Raw genomic sequence first — 14,476 nt, 5'->3', positions numbered from 1 at the left:
TGTTGTCTAATCTAATCTGCCTGAATTTAAGAAGCACATTTTCTAAAGAAAACTAATAAACATTCAGCTTTCAACTGAACTATGAAAACAAGTGAGAAATGGAAATTAATGTCTACAAACATCTTCATTTAAATAAAACATTCCCTTTCTACTGAATCAAAGATCATGCTATGCTATTCAGTGAAATGAAGATAATAAAGCAACAAAGTGTCATAGGAGAGCAGTCAGATGGGTTAAAATCATGTATGTTGATTTCTTGATTTAGAAGTTTGCTTTAAATTTTTAAAAAATTAACATAGCAGATCATTAACAAAGATAACCCAAAGTATTAAATTCTGATTCCCACCTGGCATCCCTATATAATCCATGATAAATTAGGTAATACTGAAATCTATTTGTAAACTATTTTATTAATATATCTGTTGTCCAAACACTTCTGAAACATGAAAATAAAAAATCCAGCTACAATTGCCTATTAAATCACTCAAATACATCCTGGTAAACATTTTAAAATAAAATAGCAAAGAAAAGGAAAATTCTGCCTTTTCTTGTATGTTATGAAAACATAAATAGTTTTCACATATTATGAAAACTAATGGAAAAAAATACAAGACTTTAAAAAATTAATATGTGACATTAACAATTCACATGAAATTGCTGAGGTTTGGCAACACTGTTCTCACCTTATCCCATCAAACTTACTCACACAAGTTATTCCACAAATTGTTGAATGCATTAAGGAGCGTGAACTAGATTATTATTTGAGTAAAACAAACTACTTGAACAAAGACTGAAGTATTTAGGGAACAGCTGAGTAATTTGTAATCAACTTGTCAGCAGCTCTAAACTGGAACCTTTAGCTCACAAAAAAATGCACATCAAGCCAAGAAAACCTCTATGCAGCTTTACAGATATTTGTGTATTATTTATTATTCTTTAGCTTGTGAAATTAGAAACAGCAGTTCAAGTTTGCATTCTTCTGTTTAAAATCCTTCCACATTTCTTCTGACGTGTTTATGAAAATGAAGTGAATGCATGACAATTAAAATCTCAATTTTTTTCTTCAATAGTGTTTAAGGATGAAGTGATGCTGGTCCTGAAAGAAGAGCCTTCACTTTTTTCTCCAAAAGGGAAACAGTTTCACCTGCAGAGAAATGCCAGGCTTCCCCAAGAAAACCTCTGAAAGTTCAACTGCACACTCATAAAAACATAATGAAAAGAGTTCAACATCTAAAACAGTTTTTCTACAAAACAGAGCCACTACCACTCACAAAGACAGCAAGAAGATCAAGCAGACCATGTTTATTACGTGGTGTGAGAATGGAAAAATTCATCTAAATGCTACAGGTTGCTACTTTCAAAGTGGGACAGTTTTTGCTTAACTTCTGTACTACAGTGTGTATAAGGTATTTGTATTTTTCCTGTTATTCCAGAGGAATAGTGATTTTTTTTCCAAAATATCTAATAAATTCATGCATACCCTTTGCAATAATTTTCCTCTAAAAATTTCACTTGTTAATAGAACATTTTGATCAAGTTGCTTCCTTTTGCTAACTTAACCACAAAACTGCCCAATTTCTTGTTTCCTAAATGGCTAATGGTTTCTACATAACCATAATTTATGTGTTTAATCTACTCTGCATGTTGATTTTTTTATTTTATATTGGTGGGTATGTGGCAATGTTGAGACAGACTGTGTTAGAGATCTATAATCTCTTAACTTTTACATATTCTTCTATTTATTAAGGTTGTTATTTATAGCATTTGTTCAACAGTTCATCTGTTGATCAATTGCAGAGCTTTTGTAATGACAGCAGGTGAAAAAAAAACAGAATTGAAAATTATGCACTGCTTTGAAAGCTATCCAGCAACATGTCAGCATGGGTACTAACCAACCCACATTTGGCAGGCAGAACTTTAGTCTTGTTTCTCAGGTCTGAAACCCCAATGCAAATGAATGTGAACTCATGGCCTGCTCTGCTGCTGATACACCCCCTTTATCCTCTGTGTTACAAAAATTAACTCTTCCTCCTCAAAGCATAGAGAGTGACTCTGACAGCTCAATGAACCTGAGAGATGAGACTGACCAGCTGCCACTGTTCTTTGGCTTCACCATTACCTACCACCCTACAGCCAATCAAGTTTGTCACAGCCTCCCTCATGCTAAAATGTTTTTTTGTGAAGAGTACAGTATCAATCAGACAACTAAATTGATGCAGATTAGGGAGAACAGTGAGAAAAGGATGACCACAGTACCTTTAACATCTAATCTACTCACTCTTCTGTTCACAGCAGAGCCCAATCACACCTTTGCACAGCTTTGTTAGCTTTGTGCACTGCAAGTGTGTGAGCACCATAAGACATTATTGCCACAAAGCTCCTATTCCATTTAACTTCACAATGGTCAGGAACAGAGCTGTGAACAGTGCTGATCTGAAACTCTCATTAGAGGAGGAACTGTATTTTATTGAGGCAATGGATATAAATCATGCAAGAAAATGAAAGGAGCAGAAAACTACAAGTGGAACAAGAGGACATGTCTGTGCATCCCAGCCATCTCAGGATGAACCCTGAGGAACTCTTCAAAGCCTCCGAGTGACTCAGGCAAAGAGGTGACCATGTACTACATTTGTCAAATTATGTAACCTTCTTAACAGTAGGCTTTTTAAAAAATTGTCTATGATACATTCAAAATTATCACTTATGTCCCAAGTGATGAACTGCAGGCCAGCCTCTTGCAGCAATGGCAGGATGCACTGAAATGTCAGCCCTGGTCCTCCAAGCCATGATTAGATGGATCATTGTTGGCTTCTTTCCAGAAAAGGGGAACAGTGAGCACAGCATCCTGGGAACATCCCAGAGGAGCCATGGCAGAAAGAAAATCAGCATTTGGGTTGGTCAAACAAGAGAATCTTCACATGTGCTCAAACGACATATGTCAGACTTGGAAAATGCAAATTACTTCATATCCAGGTAGCAGGCTTTTCGTAACACTTCAAGTTGTCTGGCTTTGTTTGCTTTGCTTTAAATCACTTAGAAAGGCAAGACAAGAGCCTGTGAAGCTTTGACATCTGATACATATCCCCAGTGGTATGGAAATATAGGTGGCAGGAAGGAAGGTAGGTCATAAAATTACCTCCTTCATTTATCAGTGAAACTAGCTAAAGACACTACAACTATTAACTTGCATCTTTAATGGTCCATATTCAAAATACCTTCTGTATTTTAAGACCTCAAACAAAAGTTCAGTGTGCTAGTCCATCTAAGGAAAGAGAAGGGAATGGCCTTGAGAAGTCAGTCATTCTATTTCATGCTCTTCTCTGCAACTTAAAACAAAACTATACACAAGCCTCTTGTGCATACTCTAATGGCATCAACCATCATTTGCTTTTTGGATACATGAGGATTGGCAACTTTGACAGTTCAGGCTTAAGTAATAAAATCCCCTGTTACAAAGGAGGGGTGTTTGCAATCTTAAAATACTTGCATTTATCTATCTGCATTAGGACTTTACCCTACCACAAGTGGTATAAAAAGGCATATATGTAGATTACTGCACTGTCCATATTAAAGGTTAGTTTCTCGACCAGATTTATGGAAGTGGACCTGAATATGTACTGATACAAAATCCATAACAGGTAGAAAAATGATGACATGTAACTCACTGCAAAAATCTTAAATAAAGAGAAATTCTTCCAAGTTGTCAAATTTTGAAAAAAGACAAAATAATGACACAATTGAATTATTATCTAATGCACTTAAATAAACATGCTCTGCTTGAGAAACGATCCAGATAATCTCATTTTCCTCTAAGTAGAAGTGACTCTTTCCCTGAAAAAAACCTCAGGCTAATTTTGCAGAACACACAAATATGGACCAAAAGTCTCTTTTTAAATCAAACTGGAAAATAAAATCTATCATTTTCTGGAAAAAAAACCCAAAAACAAACAAACAAACAAAACAAAACAAAAAAAAAACCCTCATACCATTTTGCTTGATATGCTACAAAAATTCATCTTGTTAAAGCTGATTCCTCCTTGACCGGGCCTGTTTGGCTTTTTTTTCCCCTACACTGCAGTTTTTGGCCCAGATGAGCTTGTTGAATGATTTTGCAGAGCACTTCAGGGAAGACAGGGGAAGAAGTAACAGTCTGACTGGCCCATGTCTCAATGCCTCATGTTTGTTTCTTTAAAAAAGCCTAGCTATTAACTAATAATAGTTTTTTTCCTATCCCCCTGCCCTTTAAGATTCACAGATTAGAGATGCTGTTGTACTACACCCCAAGTGGAAAACAATAAATCCTTGTTTCCAGACCTCTATACATATATAAAGGAAGAATATCAGACCTTCTCATATCCTGCTGAAGAAGAAGCACATCCCACACTGACTTGGGTTTCAGAGGAAATTACAGCACTTCTAAAGAACTGGAAGAGAGAACACTGTCATTGCAGAATGAATTCAGAGTTTGAATTGAACTGTAAACCACTTTCCTTCAGCTCTCCACCCTATCTGGCATAAGCAGACTCTTTTGCTGAGGGTGGGCTGCCTGTGACATGCTCAAATGCTCTAAATGACTATGGGTATTTCCCAAACAACTCAGAAATGGCCATTCCTTCTACACTGTTTAAACATCCAGAGCTGCACTACCATTCATTTAGAGAGCCCCACAGTGTTTTCAGGGTGTAGGTTTTTTATTTCACTTTCAAACACTGCCACATGGCTCATTTGAGGAAACTCTTAAAGTTGTGCCCTAGTTCCAACCAGAACAGAGTTAATTTTTTTACAGGAGCCAGGCAAGGTGGTGCCTGCAGTCCCAGCTACCCTGGCAGGCATGGCCAGACCCTAAGGTTATTCTCCCATCACCTGCAAGACGGAGGAAGCATTTGGGAGAGTCTGGGTGGGGACACTGATTTGGGGAGCAGTATTCCTAAACCAAAACAAGCTTTTAAGAGTTGCAGATAAAAATGTATCTCCAATTTATTTTAAGAACTTTGAAAAGTCCTGTAGAACATTTATCCTTCAAATTCTGATGTTTTTGCTATGAACAGAGACCCCAGATTTATCATGGTATATATCCTGCATAATTCCTGTATAACTGACTTATATAGCCATATAACATTCTATATTATAAATCATACTTTTAATGTGCAATTCTATGATTTTGTTACCTAAATAAGATCATTGAATCTGCCATACAGTAGCTGTTACAAAGGTTCTTACTGGTGGCTGGAAACATTTTACACTATTGAAAGATGATGTACCTTAAAGTAATTTCTTCTTTAAAAAGTAGCTAAAGCTGAAAATTATTATAGAAGTTATTATAGAAGTTTCCTTCTATTATTATAGAAGGAAAATATCCATGCAACATTTGGTAAAAAAAGACTTAAGTATCAGAAAGTTCTGGAAAAGATATTGGGAAAATGTATGATTACTTGTTACTATGCTTCTCTGACAATTTCTAAAAACATTAACTAATAAAAACGTTAAGAATCACCATAATGACTAGATATTCTGATATACATTGGCTTAGGAGGGATATTATACTGCCATAAATACACAGAGGTTTCAAAACAACCATGAACCATCAAAAAAACCCAAATTCTAGTCTTATGGTAATAGGTAATATGAGTTCCATTCCAGAGAGAAAAATTGATATTAAAGTGGTTGTTTCAAAGACTAAAAAAGATTTAATTAGCAAAACTAAAAATAATTCATGAACACCTAACTCCAGATGGTATGCTCCTACCACTGGTATTTCTTAACAGTGATAATACACAAAACTTTGAAGTGTACTTATCAGCAGGTTTTATATGCTTAAAATCTGATGTTTATTATGGCAATCTGTGCACTGAAATCACTTTCTCTCTCAAGTCTTTTTTCCCCAAACCCACATTTTCTATTCAGTGCAATGTTATATCAATCACACTGTTTATTTTATGATTGGCATTGATGGAGCCAAAGGAAAAAGAAATAACTACTGTACAGAGCAGTATTTTGGGCCGTTGGCCACAGATGAGTTGGAGTTTTACTGACAAGCTACATTTAAAAAACCTGAATATACACACCAAAACACTGAAAGGCAAATTCCAAATGCTCAAACTGTTTTCAAATGCCCAGTGTGATATTTATTAGGACACACACTGCTATACTTAGGAGGTACAAAAAATGTGTAGTGAAAAACAAGCTGTGTGTCAGAGCAATAGCTATTGAAAGCTCTAAAGGTATCAGAGGAGATCTTGTCAGCATAATGTAAGCTCTAAATAATAAGCATATTTGAAGAATTATGTACCTTAAAATATTTAATTTCCTTTGGTTTCCAGTCACCAGTAGTGATTAAAAAATAATAATAATGGAAAATAATGTTTTATTGCATCTTTTTTGTTTGTGGGAAATAGTTTCTCTACCTAGCTTAGTACAAAATATAGTAACTGATTTTCCTCACCCAACTGAGGTGAATTTTTAGTTAAGCATCTGCTCTGTATAGCAGGTTAACTACTTACTGGAAGGATCCTCAAAGCCTACTTGCAAATGTAATGGCACCAGGAGACTAAAATTTCATCAGTAAATATGACCAAGCAAATAATACCTCTGTGGCAGTGCAGCAGTTTAAGCCTCTCTATTTTCTACTTCTTTAATCAATGTCTGTGCCAGGTATAGGAAATATATCATAATGATCTTCCATGTTCAGATGTGGACTGCAAGGCCCAGAGGAAGATTATGCTTTTTGAAGTTTATTTTTGGTACCACAGGGAAAACTAGAGTTAATGAGGCATAATAAGCACAATTATTTTGTGTGTCATTACAATCTTATATTAAACACAAGGTAATCATCACCACAGAATGACCCTTAGTCTAACTGAAACAAACATGACAACACCACCCACTTTTAACTTTTTTGTTTGTTTTTACACTTTGGGAGGCTTCCTTTGCTATAAAAGAACATTCAGATAATGAGAATTGTTTTATATCACTTGGGCTGCTCATTAAGTTGGAGGCAGAACAGAGAAACACTTGTGTCTTTCCCTCCCTATGGTCAAAACATGCATATACCCACTTCAGAATCCATAAACTAGAGTAGTCCCTCTTTCGTATTTCTCCCTCAAGTGCTGATAAACTGTAACAAGGTTACTTGCTTGGATGGCTTTAAAGTTATTTGAAACACTAGTCATAACCAGAACAGCAGAATAAGACCAGTAAAGATGCAGCTAAGGCATCCCAAGTCTCCACAAGGACTCTCTCAGCCAAGGGATGGCAGCTGCCTCCCACACAGTGAGGCAGCCAGGAAAGCTGGCACACACAGGGTAATTTCGAGGCAGCATCACCACCTTCTTCTCACTTGACTCTCCCACGATGCATTTTCAGGTTTTTTTAGGAGATAATCCATGCTCATGCTTGTGAGTATTTTTCCCACATTGTCAGTGATTGACAAAAACAGCCTGGAGAAATGTAAACTGCAGAAAGGCTGTGGCTGCCTGCAGGAGCAGAGGCTCTCTCACCTGCGGCAGAACACGACTCTGCCTGCACTGCCTGCAAGGCACCCCTGAAGGGACCAGAAGAAAGTACCAGTGAGGTGATTATCACCCATTTCTTCCCTGAGGATTGAAGATGGAGAAGCTGCTGAATATGTTTGCCTGAAAAATCCCACAGCAGCAGATAAGATTATAATCTTTCACATATCACAACAGAGAGGACCTGGTAATAAACCACCACCAAACGAGACAACTCCATTTCCAAAGCAGTTCAGCCACATTAGTGCACAAATGCAGCCATGCTAAAAGCTTGCCTCAGCAAATGCCCTTATGACTACAGCACATCAGCTCAGTGTTGCACAGCAGTCAGCCAACAGTGGCATTCAGTCTGCTAGACCAGAATACAGATGGCTCTGGAACAAAACACTCATCTTTTTGCTGTAGTAAAGCTGGTCTTCATAGATTCCTATTTCTTTATCAGTTTCCACACTGTGAGTTTTTCAAGGGATGCCTCATTGCTTTTTAGATTATGACAGAAGCAGCTCTTGTTCAGAGGAAGCTCTTTGCAGGAGATGAGAGAAAAAGCAGAACTATCAGGGAAAATTATCCTGCTACTCCACAATTTTCACAAGTAAGAAAATACTACTGAGGAGAAACTTGCTATGAGCTGAGGAAAGCAGAGAAATGAGGAGTGACAGCTTCTTCTTAGTAGCCTAAAAATAAGGAAAACACTTCTCCACTCTACTATTTGAGCAGCCCATTGTCCCACTCTCTGAACAGCCTATTTATCACTAAAATTCATAAAACTAGAAAAAAGAGGCAAACAAAAATAAATTGTTTATCCTATGTCAACCTCATTTAATTATTGAAGAGTAGTTTGAATTGTTGATCTCCTAATGCTTTGGCAGGATTGGCAGCCAGTCTAGTCCAGTCAGGCTTGCCTGACAATATGAGAAATAGAAAATAAAATTAACATAGTCAAAGCCAGGGATAAATTTAGAAATGTTTACAATAATGAACAGAGTCGGGTGACAGGTAACATTAGCTAGGGGTCTCTTATACCCAGCCTTGTTGCAATGTATGTGGGCTAGTAAATATTCAGCAGAAGTTTAACAGGATATTTTAAGCAGATTTATTTAAGTCAGCTCAGTCATGTCTATATCATTGCATTGTCTTTGCTTTTATACATCTTACAAGACACTAAATGTCAGCTTATATGGCAAGGAACCAGACAATCATGTACACACAAGTCTGTGCATACTGAGATGTGTAGATGAAAACAGCTCATCGTGTCTCCTGGGAGCCTAATACCCAGTAGTCTAATTTCCAGATGATGCTGCAGCCAATCCTACTATTGGGCAAAAAAAAGCATGGTTTTTTTTTTGATCACAAAATCTGGCTTATTACAAGCAGTCAACTCATAATGTCTGGGCATCTCCATCAAGGACAAAAATTGAACATGCATTGACTAATTTAGTGCATACACACTTCCCTTTCCAAGAAATTCCAGTGTTTTAATACAAGTTTTATACTGTCGCTAAACTTGCAAGTCTCAGAGCTTCATATAATCACCCTGGTGTGCTGGCTCACTGTTCAGTTACTTCATTTGTTGCTAGTTTTGAAAAAAAGTAAAACAAATGGGATGTGCTTGTTCACAACTTAAACTCACTTACTGCAGCAACAAGTCCAGTAATTTTCCTAGGGTGAGAAAGCATATGAAAAAGAGTTACAAAATCAGACTGACAAACTACTAAAATGCTGCTTTGCTAGGCATTTTATCTGCCAAATCTATTTTTTCACTCTCTATCAGCTCACAGTAACCACCTGCATTTGCCTCTTACTATCACAGCTTTTAACCAAAATGCACAACTCTATCAGCAGATTACTTTGTATCACATGAGGGGTTTCTGAGCAGAGGACTGAAAAAACTGAAGCATTCAAGCGCTGTCAAATTCTTCTTTGACAAAGCAATCAACTTCTTCAAATTCTTCAGGCAAAGCAATCAACTAATCCCTTCTCACTTCTGATGAACTGTGAATAAGGAGGGCTTAGTCAATGTCTACATTGCACTGACAGGTGATATTTTGACCGTTCTCATATAAACTTGCATTTGTGCCAAGAGCAGTACAGCCAGGCAGCATGGAGTTCAGGATCCAAGCTGGATCTGCCATACATGCTTGAAACCACAGAGCCACAGCTAAACGTTGTTACTGATACCTAAACTGGCAGGTTTACTGCCTGTTTGGGTATGTTTACACTAGCTGTGGTCACATCTCATTACAGCATAGATAAAACCTTTGAGACGTGGCTGGGCAATGTTACAAATAGCTGATATTTACACATGAACAGGAAGGCATAAGTATTTGACAATAACTCTTTACAGTACTCATAGGCAGGTGGAACTACAGTCATTTCCTAGGCTGAATTATACCTGACCTCATTTCCTCATTTTTATTATGCAGTATTGACGTCATTTGCATCACATGAAATACTATTTCTTATATTTTCTAATCAGAGAAAACAGAACATTTGGTAAACTCACAAAAAATGTTCATTAGCGTGCTATGTACCAGACTCCAAATGGAAAAACACCAGGGTGGGCTCTATAATACTAATAATGCATCTTTAATTTCAAAACACAGAACTAATACCACTGAAAAAGAAAGTATCCCCTTACCTTAGGGTCTCCTTTTCTCCATGTTAATGCCAAACTTGTAACACCTAATCAAAACACATTCCTGCTTTTCTCCATTTTTTACTAATGCACATACCACTGCAACTTGAAATGACATTTCTTAAAGTATTCTCTTTAGATGTTGCTAGTAAAATTAGACAATTCAAAGGCAAAGACAGGAGTAAGTAAAGCATTCACCATAAAGAGCAAAAATTACCTTTAGCAGGGTTTACTTTTATCCCTGACCTATACAGCATCTCCTCATTCTGCCAGTCCCCATTCCTGACAACAGTCTTGAGTCCATAGAAAACAATTAATGCAGCAGTGGAACAGAAAACCAAGTTCTTCAGAAAGCGCTTTTGGGCTTTGACATAAAGGGCCCTGACACCTACTGTAACCAGCAGGCAGAAGCCCATACTAGGGACATACAGCACACGCTCTGCTATTACAAAGCCAACATAGAAAAACAGGTTGGTGGCAGGAACAAAGGGCACTATTAACAAAGAGAGAGACAGAATGACAATGTTCTCGGTTGAAGGAAGCTGCAGTTTCTGAATTTCATGCTTTTTTAGGCCATTCTCTTCTTTTGATGCAAAGCTTGACTTCACCTCCAGTGTCTTGTACTCCATCTCTGGGTGACAGCTATGCCCATTAGCATTTTGCTTGCCATTCATTACAGTTTTCCCATTGAATTCTCTCTCATTGCTGGAGCCCTTCAAGCTGAAGTAGGCAAGGAGGAGGAGTCCTGCATAGAAGGCCACAGTGTGTAGATTCCTCCAGTCGCTGACTGCTTTTAGAAGAGGCACAGCATCCATAGACCAGTCAAAGCTGAGGGTATCTGGGCACAGCAACAGCCAGAGGTTCTTGGTTGGCAAGTAAAAGAAGGTCAGGGTACGTGTGAGAAAACTGTCTGAGTCAGCTGCTGGATTGTCAGAATTAGAAAAACTTGGGGGCCTGTTGCCCATCCAGTATAAGCGAACACCCAGCAGTGCAGTTCCCCAGGAGGTCAATAAACCAATGCTGAAGAACAGGGTCAAATTCTTCCTCTGAAAGAAAAAATAAAATCATAAATCAACACTAGGTATTTAGTTGTGTAAATTACACACAAAAAAGAACCAAGAAAATATCTGATAGAACTCTTTTTCAGTAATAGAAACAAACACAACAGATCTCCATCTCTGACATTTGGATCGCCCCATGTTGGGGTACATTGTTGAATACAGACTAAAGGAACTGACTCATTCATTTCAGCTCTATCAAGAATGCATCACACTCTAGCCTGAGATATTTTAGGGCTGTCAGTCCTTGCTTAGGATTTAGTTGTATAATGCTTTGGAAACTCTAATGTGAGAGGAATTTATGGAATCTTACACTAGTTCCTACATAATCTCCCAAATCCCTTCTCTGTTTCTGGCTGTGACCAAAATACTTGTTTGAGTTTGCCTTAGCTAGATTTAAAGTCTAAAGGATGTTCCAGATGCATTTTCTTCAATCAAAGTCTCTCCCAGAGACTTTGAGGCATTTCACCAGAGAACTGATAAAAATTTCAAAGAAAGCATGAGAGGAAAACAGAGGCAGATTCCATATTTAGGTCTCCTAGCTCTTACCTATTAACTTGGAGCCTTCAGCTCTACCTACTACTGAAAGTCCCACTTGGTTTTCTATAAAACACAAAAGGTTTCACCTCAGTTTGAGGAAAGGCTTCCTTACACTGAGAGCGGCAGAGCACTGGAAGAGGCTGCCCAGGGTGTTGCGGATTCTCATTCTCTGGAGACATTCAAAATCCCCCTGGATTTGTTCCTGGACAGCCTGCTCTAGGTGACCCTGCCTTGGCAGGGGGATTTGAACTGGACAGTCTCCAGAGGTCCTTTCCAACCCTAACAATTCCATGATTCTGATCTCAGAGCCAAACAATACATTGGGGGTTTTTCCTCTAGCACTCACATAATAAACACTCTAAAACCTTTCACATCTTCATATGCATCTAAATAAAATTGTGGGAAGCAAACAGCTCACTCCACCTACCAATGTCATCATGCTAGCAACTTGAAGTATCTGCACTTATTTATGGAATAACAGAACATTTTCCAGCAGAAGCTGCTTCCTGGGTAAGCTCTGCTCTCAATTACCATGGGCACCCTAAATTAAAGCTGGTTTACATTACTCTCTCTCTCTCTCCCCCTCTGTAAAAGCTAAAATATATGGGGGTTTTATATTTTGATTTCTCAGATGCCTTTTGTAAGGAAAGAAAAAAAACCTATTTGCCAACTAGTTACACATACAGATTAAGTGCTTTGATTATCTTTCCCCCATTATTAGAAAGAATTATTTGTCAATCATTTTTCATTTTATTAGGTTTGTTTTTTCCATCTCACACTACACATTTGTGGGATGATTATTTAATGTGTGCTTAGTTATTCATAAGCAGAACCTCACAGTAGAATGTTCTATCTTATTTCTACAAAACAACTCATTTTTCTTCTTTGTGGGTGGGATCAACCCTTGATATCATGAATTATAGATGATTGTGTTGCTCCATTTCAGGTAAATTACTAATAGTTTTTTATAGCTTACTGATATTCTACTAAGAAGACACAGTCTAATAATGATAATTTATAGTTTATCTTATAATGTATCAGGAAGAAATTTATACCTTTTTGCATTTCTACAGAGTTCCTCCTTGTAAAGTTTAAAATATTAAACATCAGATTCATTCACTCAGTTATGCCACATTATGGAATTTAATGGAGGCATTAGTAGGGAACAAACAAATTTGTAATGGAAACATTCATGCACTTGGATTGCAAACATGTAAAAAATGCTGGCAATTTTATACATTAAGTAAAGCCTGGGTCCAGATTTAATTTGCCATATTAATTTGATTTTAATCAAACCAGTTTGATTTTACTTGCTTTTTTACATTCTGGATAATCCAAAATGTTTTGGTAATATATCATCCAAAACCCTCATCTACACATCATGATAACTACATTCCCTGGAAAGCCTATTAGAACAACTTACTTTTATTTGTAAGCTGGGTAATACCTTACAACTCACTTCACATATGGTTTCATCCATGCCTGCCAAAACTATTTAAATGCTTATAATGTTATAAAGCTGTGTAGTGTAAAGCTGTTATCACTGTTATCACTGAAACTCCCAACTAAGTTTACATTTGGAATAAAAAGATTATCCAGATTTCATGGATTTGCATGTATGTCCCCACAGCAAAATGTCATGCCCCAGGTTTAACTTGTCCTTTCATTCTCATCATAGTTTTCTACATGAAATTTTTTCTTCTCACCCTTCTGGCTCAATAATTTTCAAACTCATTTCCTTCAAATATACGCATAAACAACTCCCAAACGTTAAGCGTGACTTATCTGCTCTCTCATACATCCTTCTCATGAATCTCTTCCCAGAAAGAAGCTGGGAAGTGAAAGATACTATTTGTTTGTTTGAGTTTGAAATAGTCTTTTCTGGAAGGCTATATACCACTTGAAAAATTAAGATACCCCAAATATTAAGGAAGTGAAACTTGATTAACAGATGAAAAGTGAGCTTCCATGGACTGATTAGGCCGCTTTGTTATTTTGTTAATACTTACTTAACAACTGGAAGACCACCTCACTTTTCTGAACTCCTAACCATTGAACTTTTCAATTAAGTGCCAAGAAAGTTCACATTACAAAGTTCTCTGATAAAACCATGTGAGTGCATATATGTCATTCCCCATGGATAATCGTGAAACTGACTAAAAACTTTCAGCTCTTCCTCATATGTTAACCAAATACTAACAACTAGAAGTTTGCCTCTTGCTCCTATCCCAAAAATGTTAACAATCTGTAGCTCAGAGCTAATCAATCTCCACTGCTGGAATAACTATTTGCAGCCTCTCTTTTAAGCTTTACACCTAAGGTCTATAATATCTGGATCCTCACACTTGTAGGTTTTACAAAGAAAACCATATACAGATCTGTGCATCATGCCGTAACAAAACTTTTTTTTTACTATGTTTTAAGCATTTTGCATGATTTTCAAATGAAATGTCTAAGTACACACTCATAGAGCTGAGAGATATGAGTAGGTTTACCACCCCAGCATAATTATCATTATTCATCATGCTGTAAGGCACTAGTCAACTGGAGACTGAGCTCTGGTAGATTCTTAAACTCAATTATCTGACATCAGGAGTGAAGTGCAAATTTCCTGTTGCTGCCTCAGATACAAATGGTTTGCATTCTTCCCCAGATTTCACACATGGATCTTTTCAATAGTCTGTAGCTTTACAACCTTTTACAACCTCCAAGTTAAGCACAGTTAGCAATAACCT

The 14,476-nt window shown here is 37.2% G+C and overlaps 1 protein-coding gene across 1 annotated transcript in view; it reads right to left on the bottom strand.

The window, feature by feature from the left end:
• The window catches only part of TMTC2 (transmembrane O-mannosyltransferase targeting cadherins 2), a 242,120-nt gene that overhangs the window by 93,336 nt on the left and 134,308 nt on the right, over positions 1–14,476 (bottom strand). The window contains exon 3 of the mRNA XM_030238179.2: positions 10,361–11,189. Within this exon, the coding sequence (XP_030094039.1) occupies positions 10,361–11,189 (829 nt within the window). The remainder of the gene's footprint in view (positions 1–10,360; positions 11,190–14,476) is intronic.

This window comes from Serinus canaria, chromosome 1A (genome assembly GCF_022539315.1).
Source record: "Serinus canaria isolate serCan28SL12 chromosome 1A, serCan2020, whole genome shotgun sequence".
NCBI lineage: Eukaryota > Metazoa > Chordata > Aves > Passeriformes > Fringillidae > Serinus > Serinus canaria.
The sequence above is the reverse complement of the archived record's forward strand: the minus strand, read 5'-3'. Positions and strand labels throughout refer to the sequence as shown.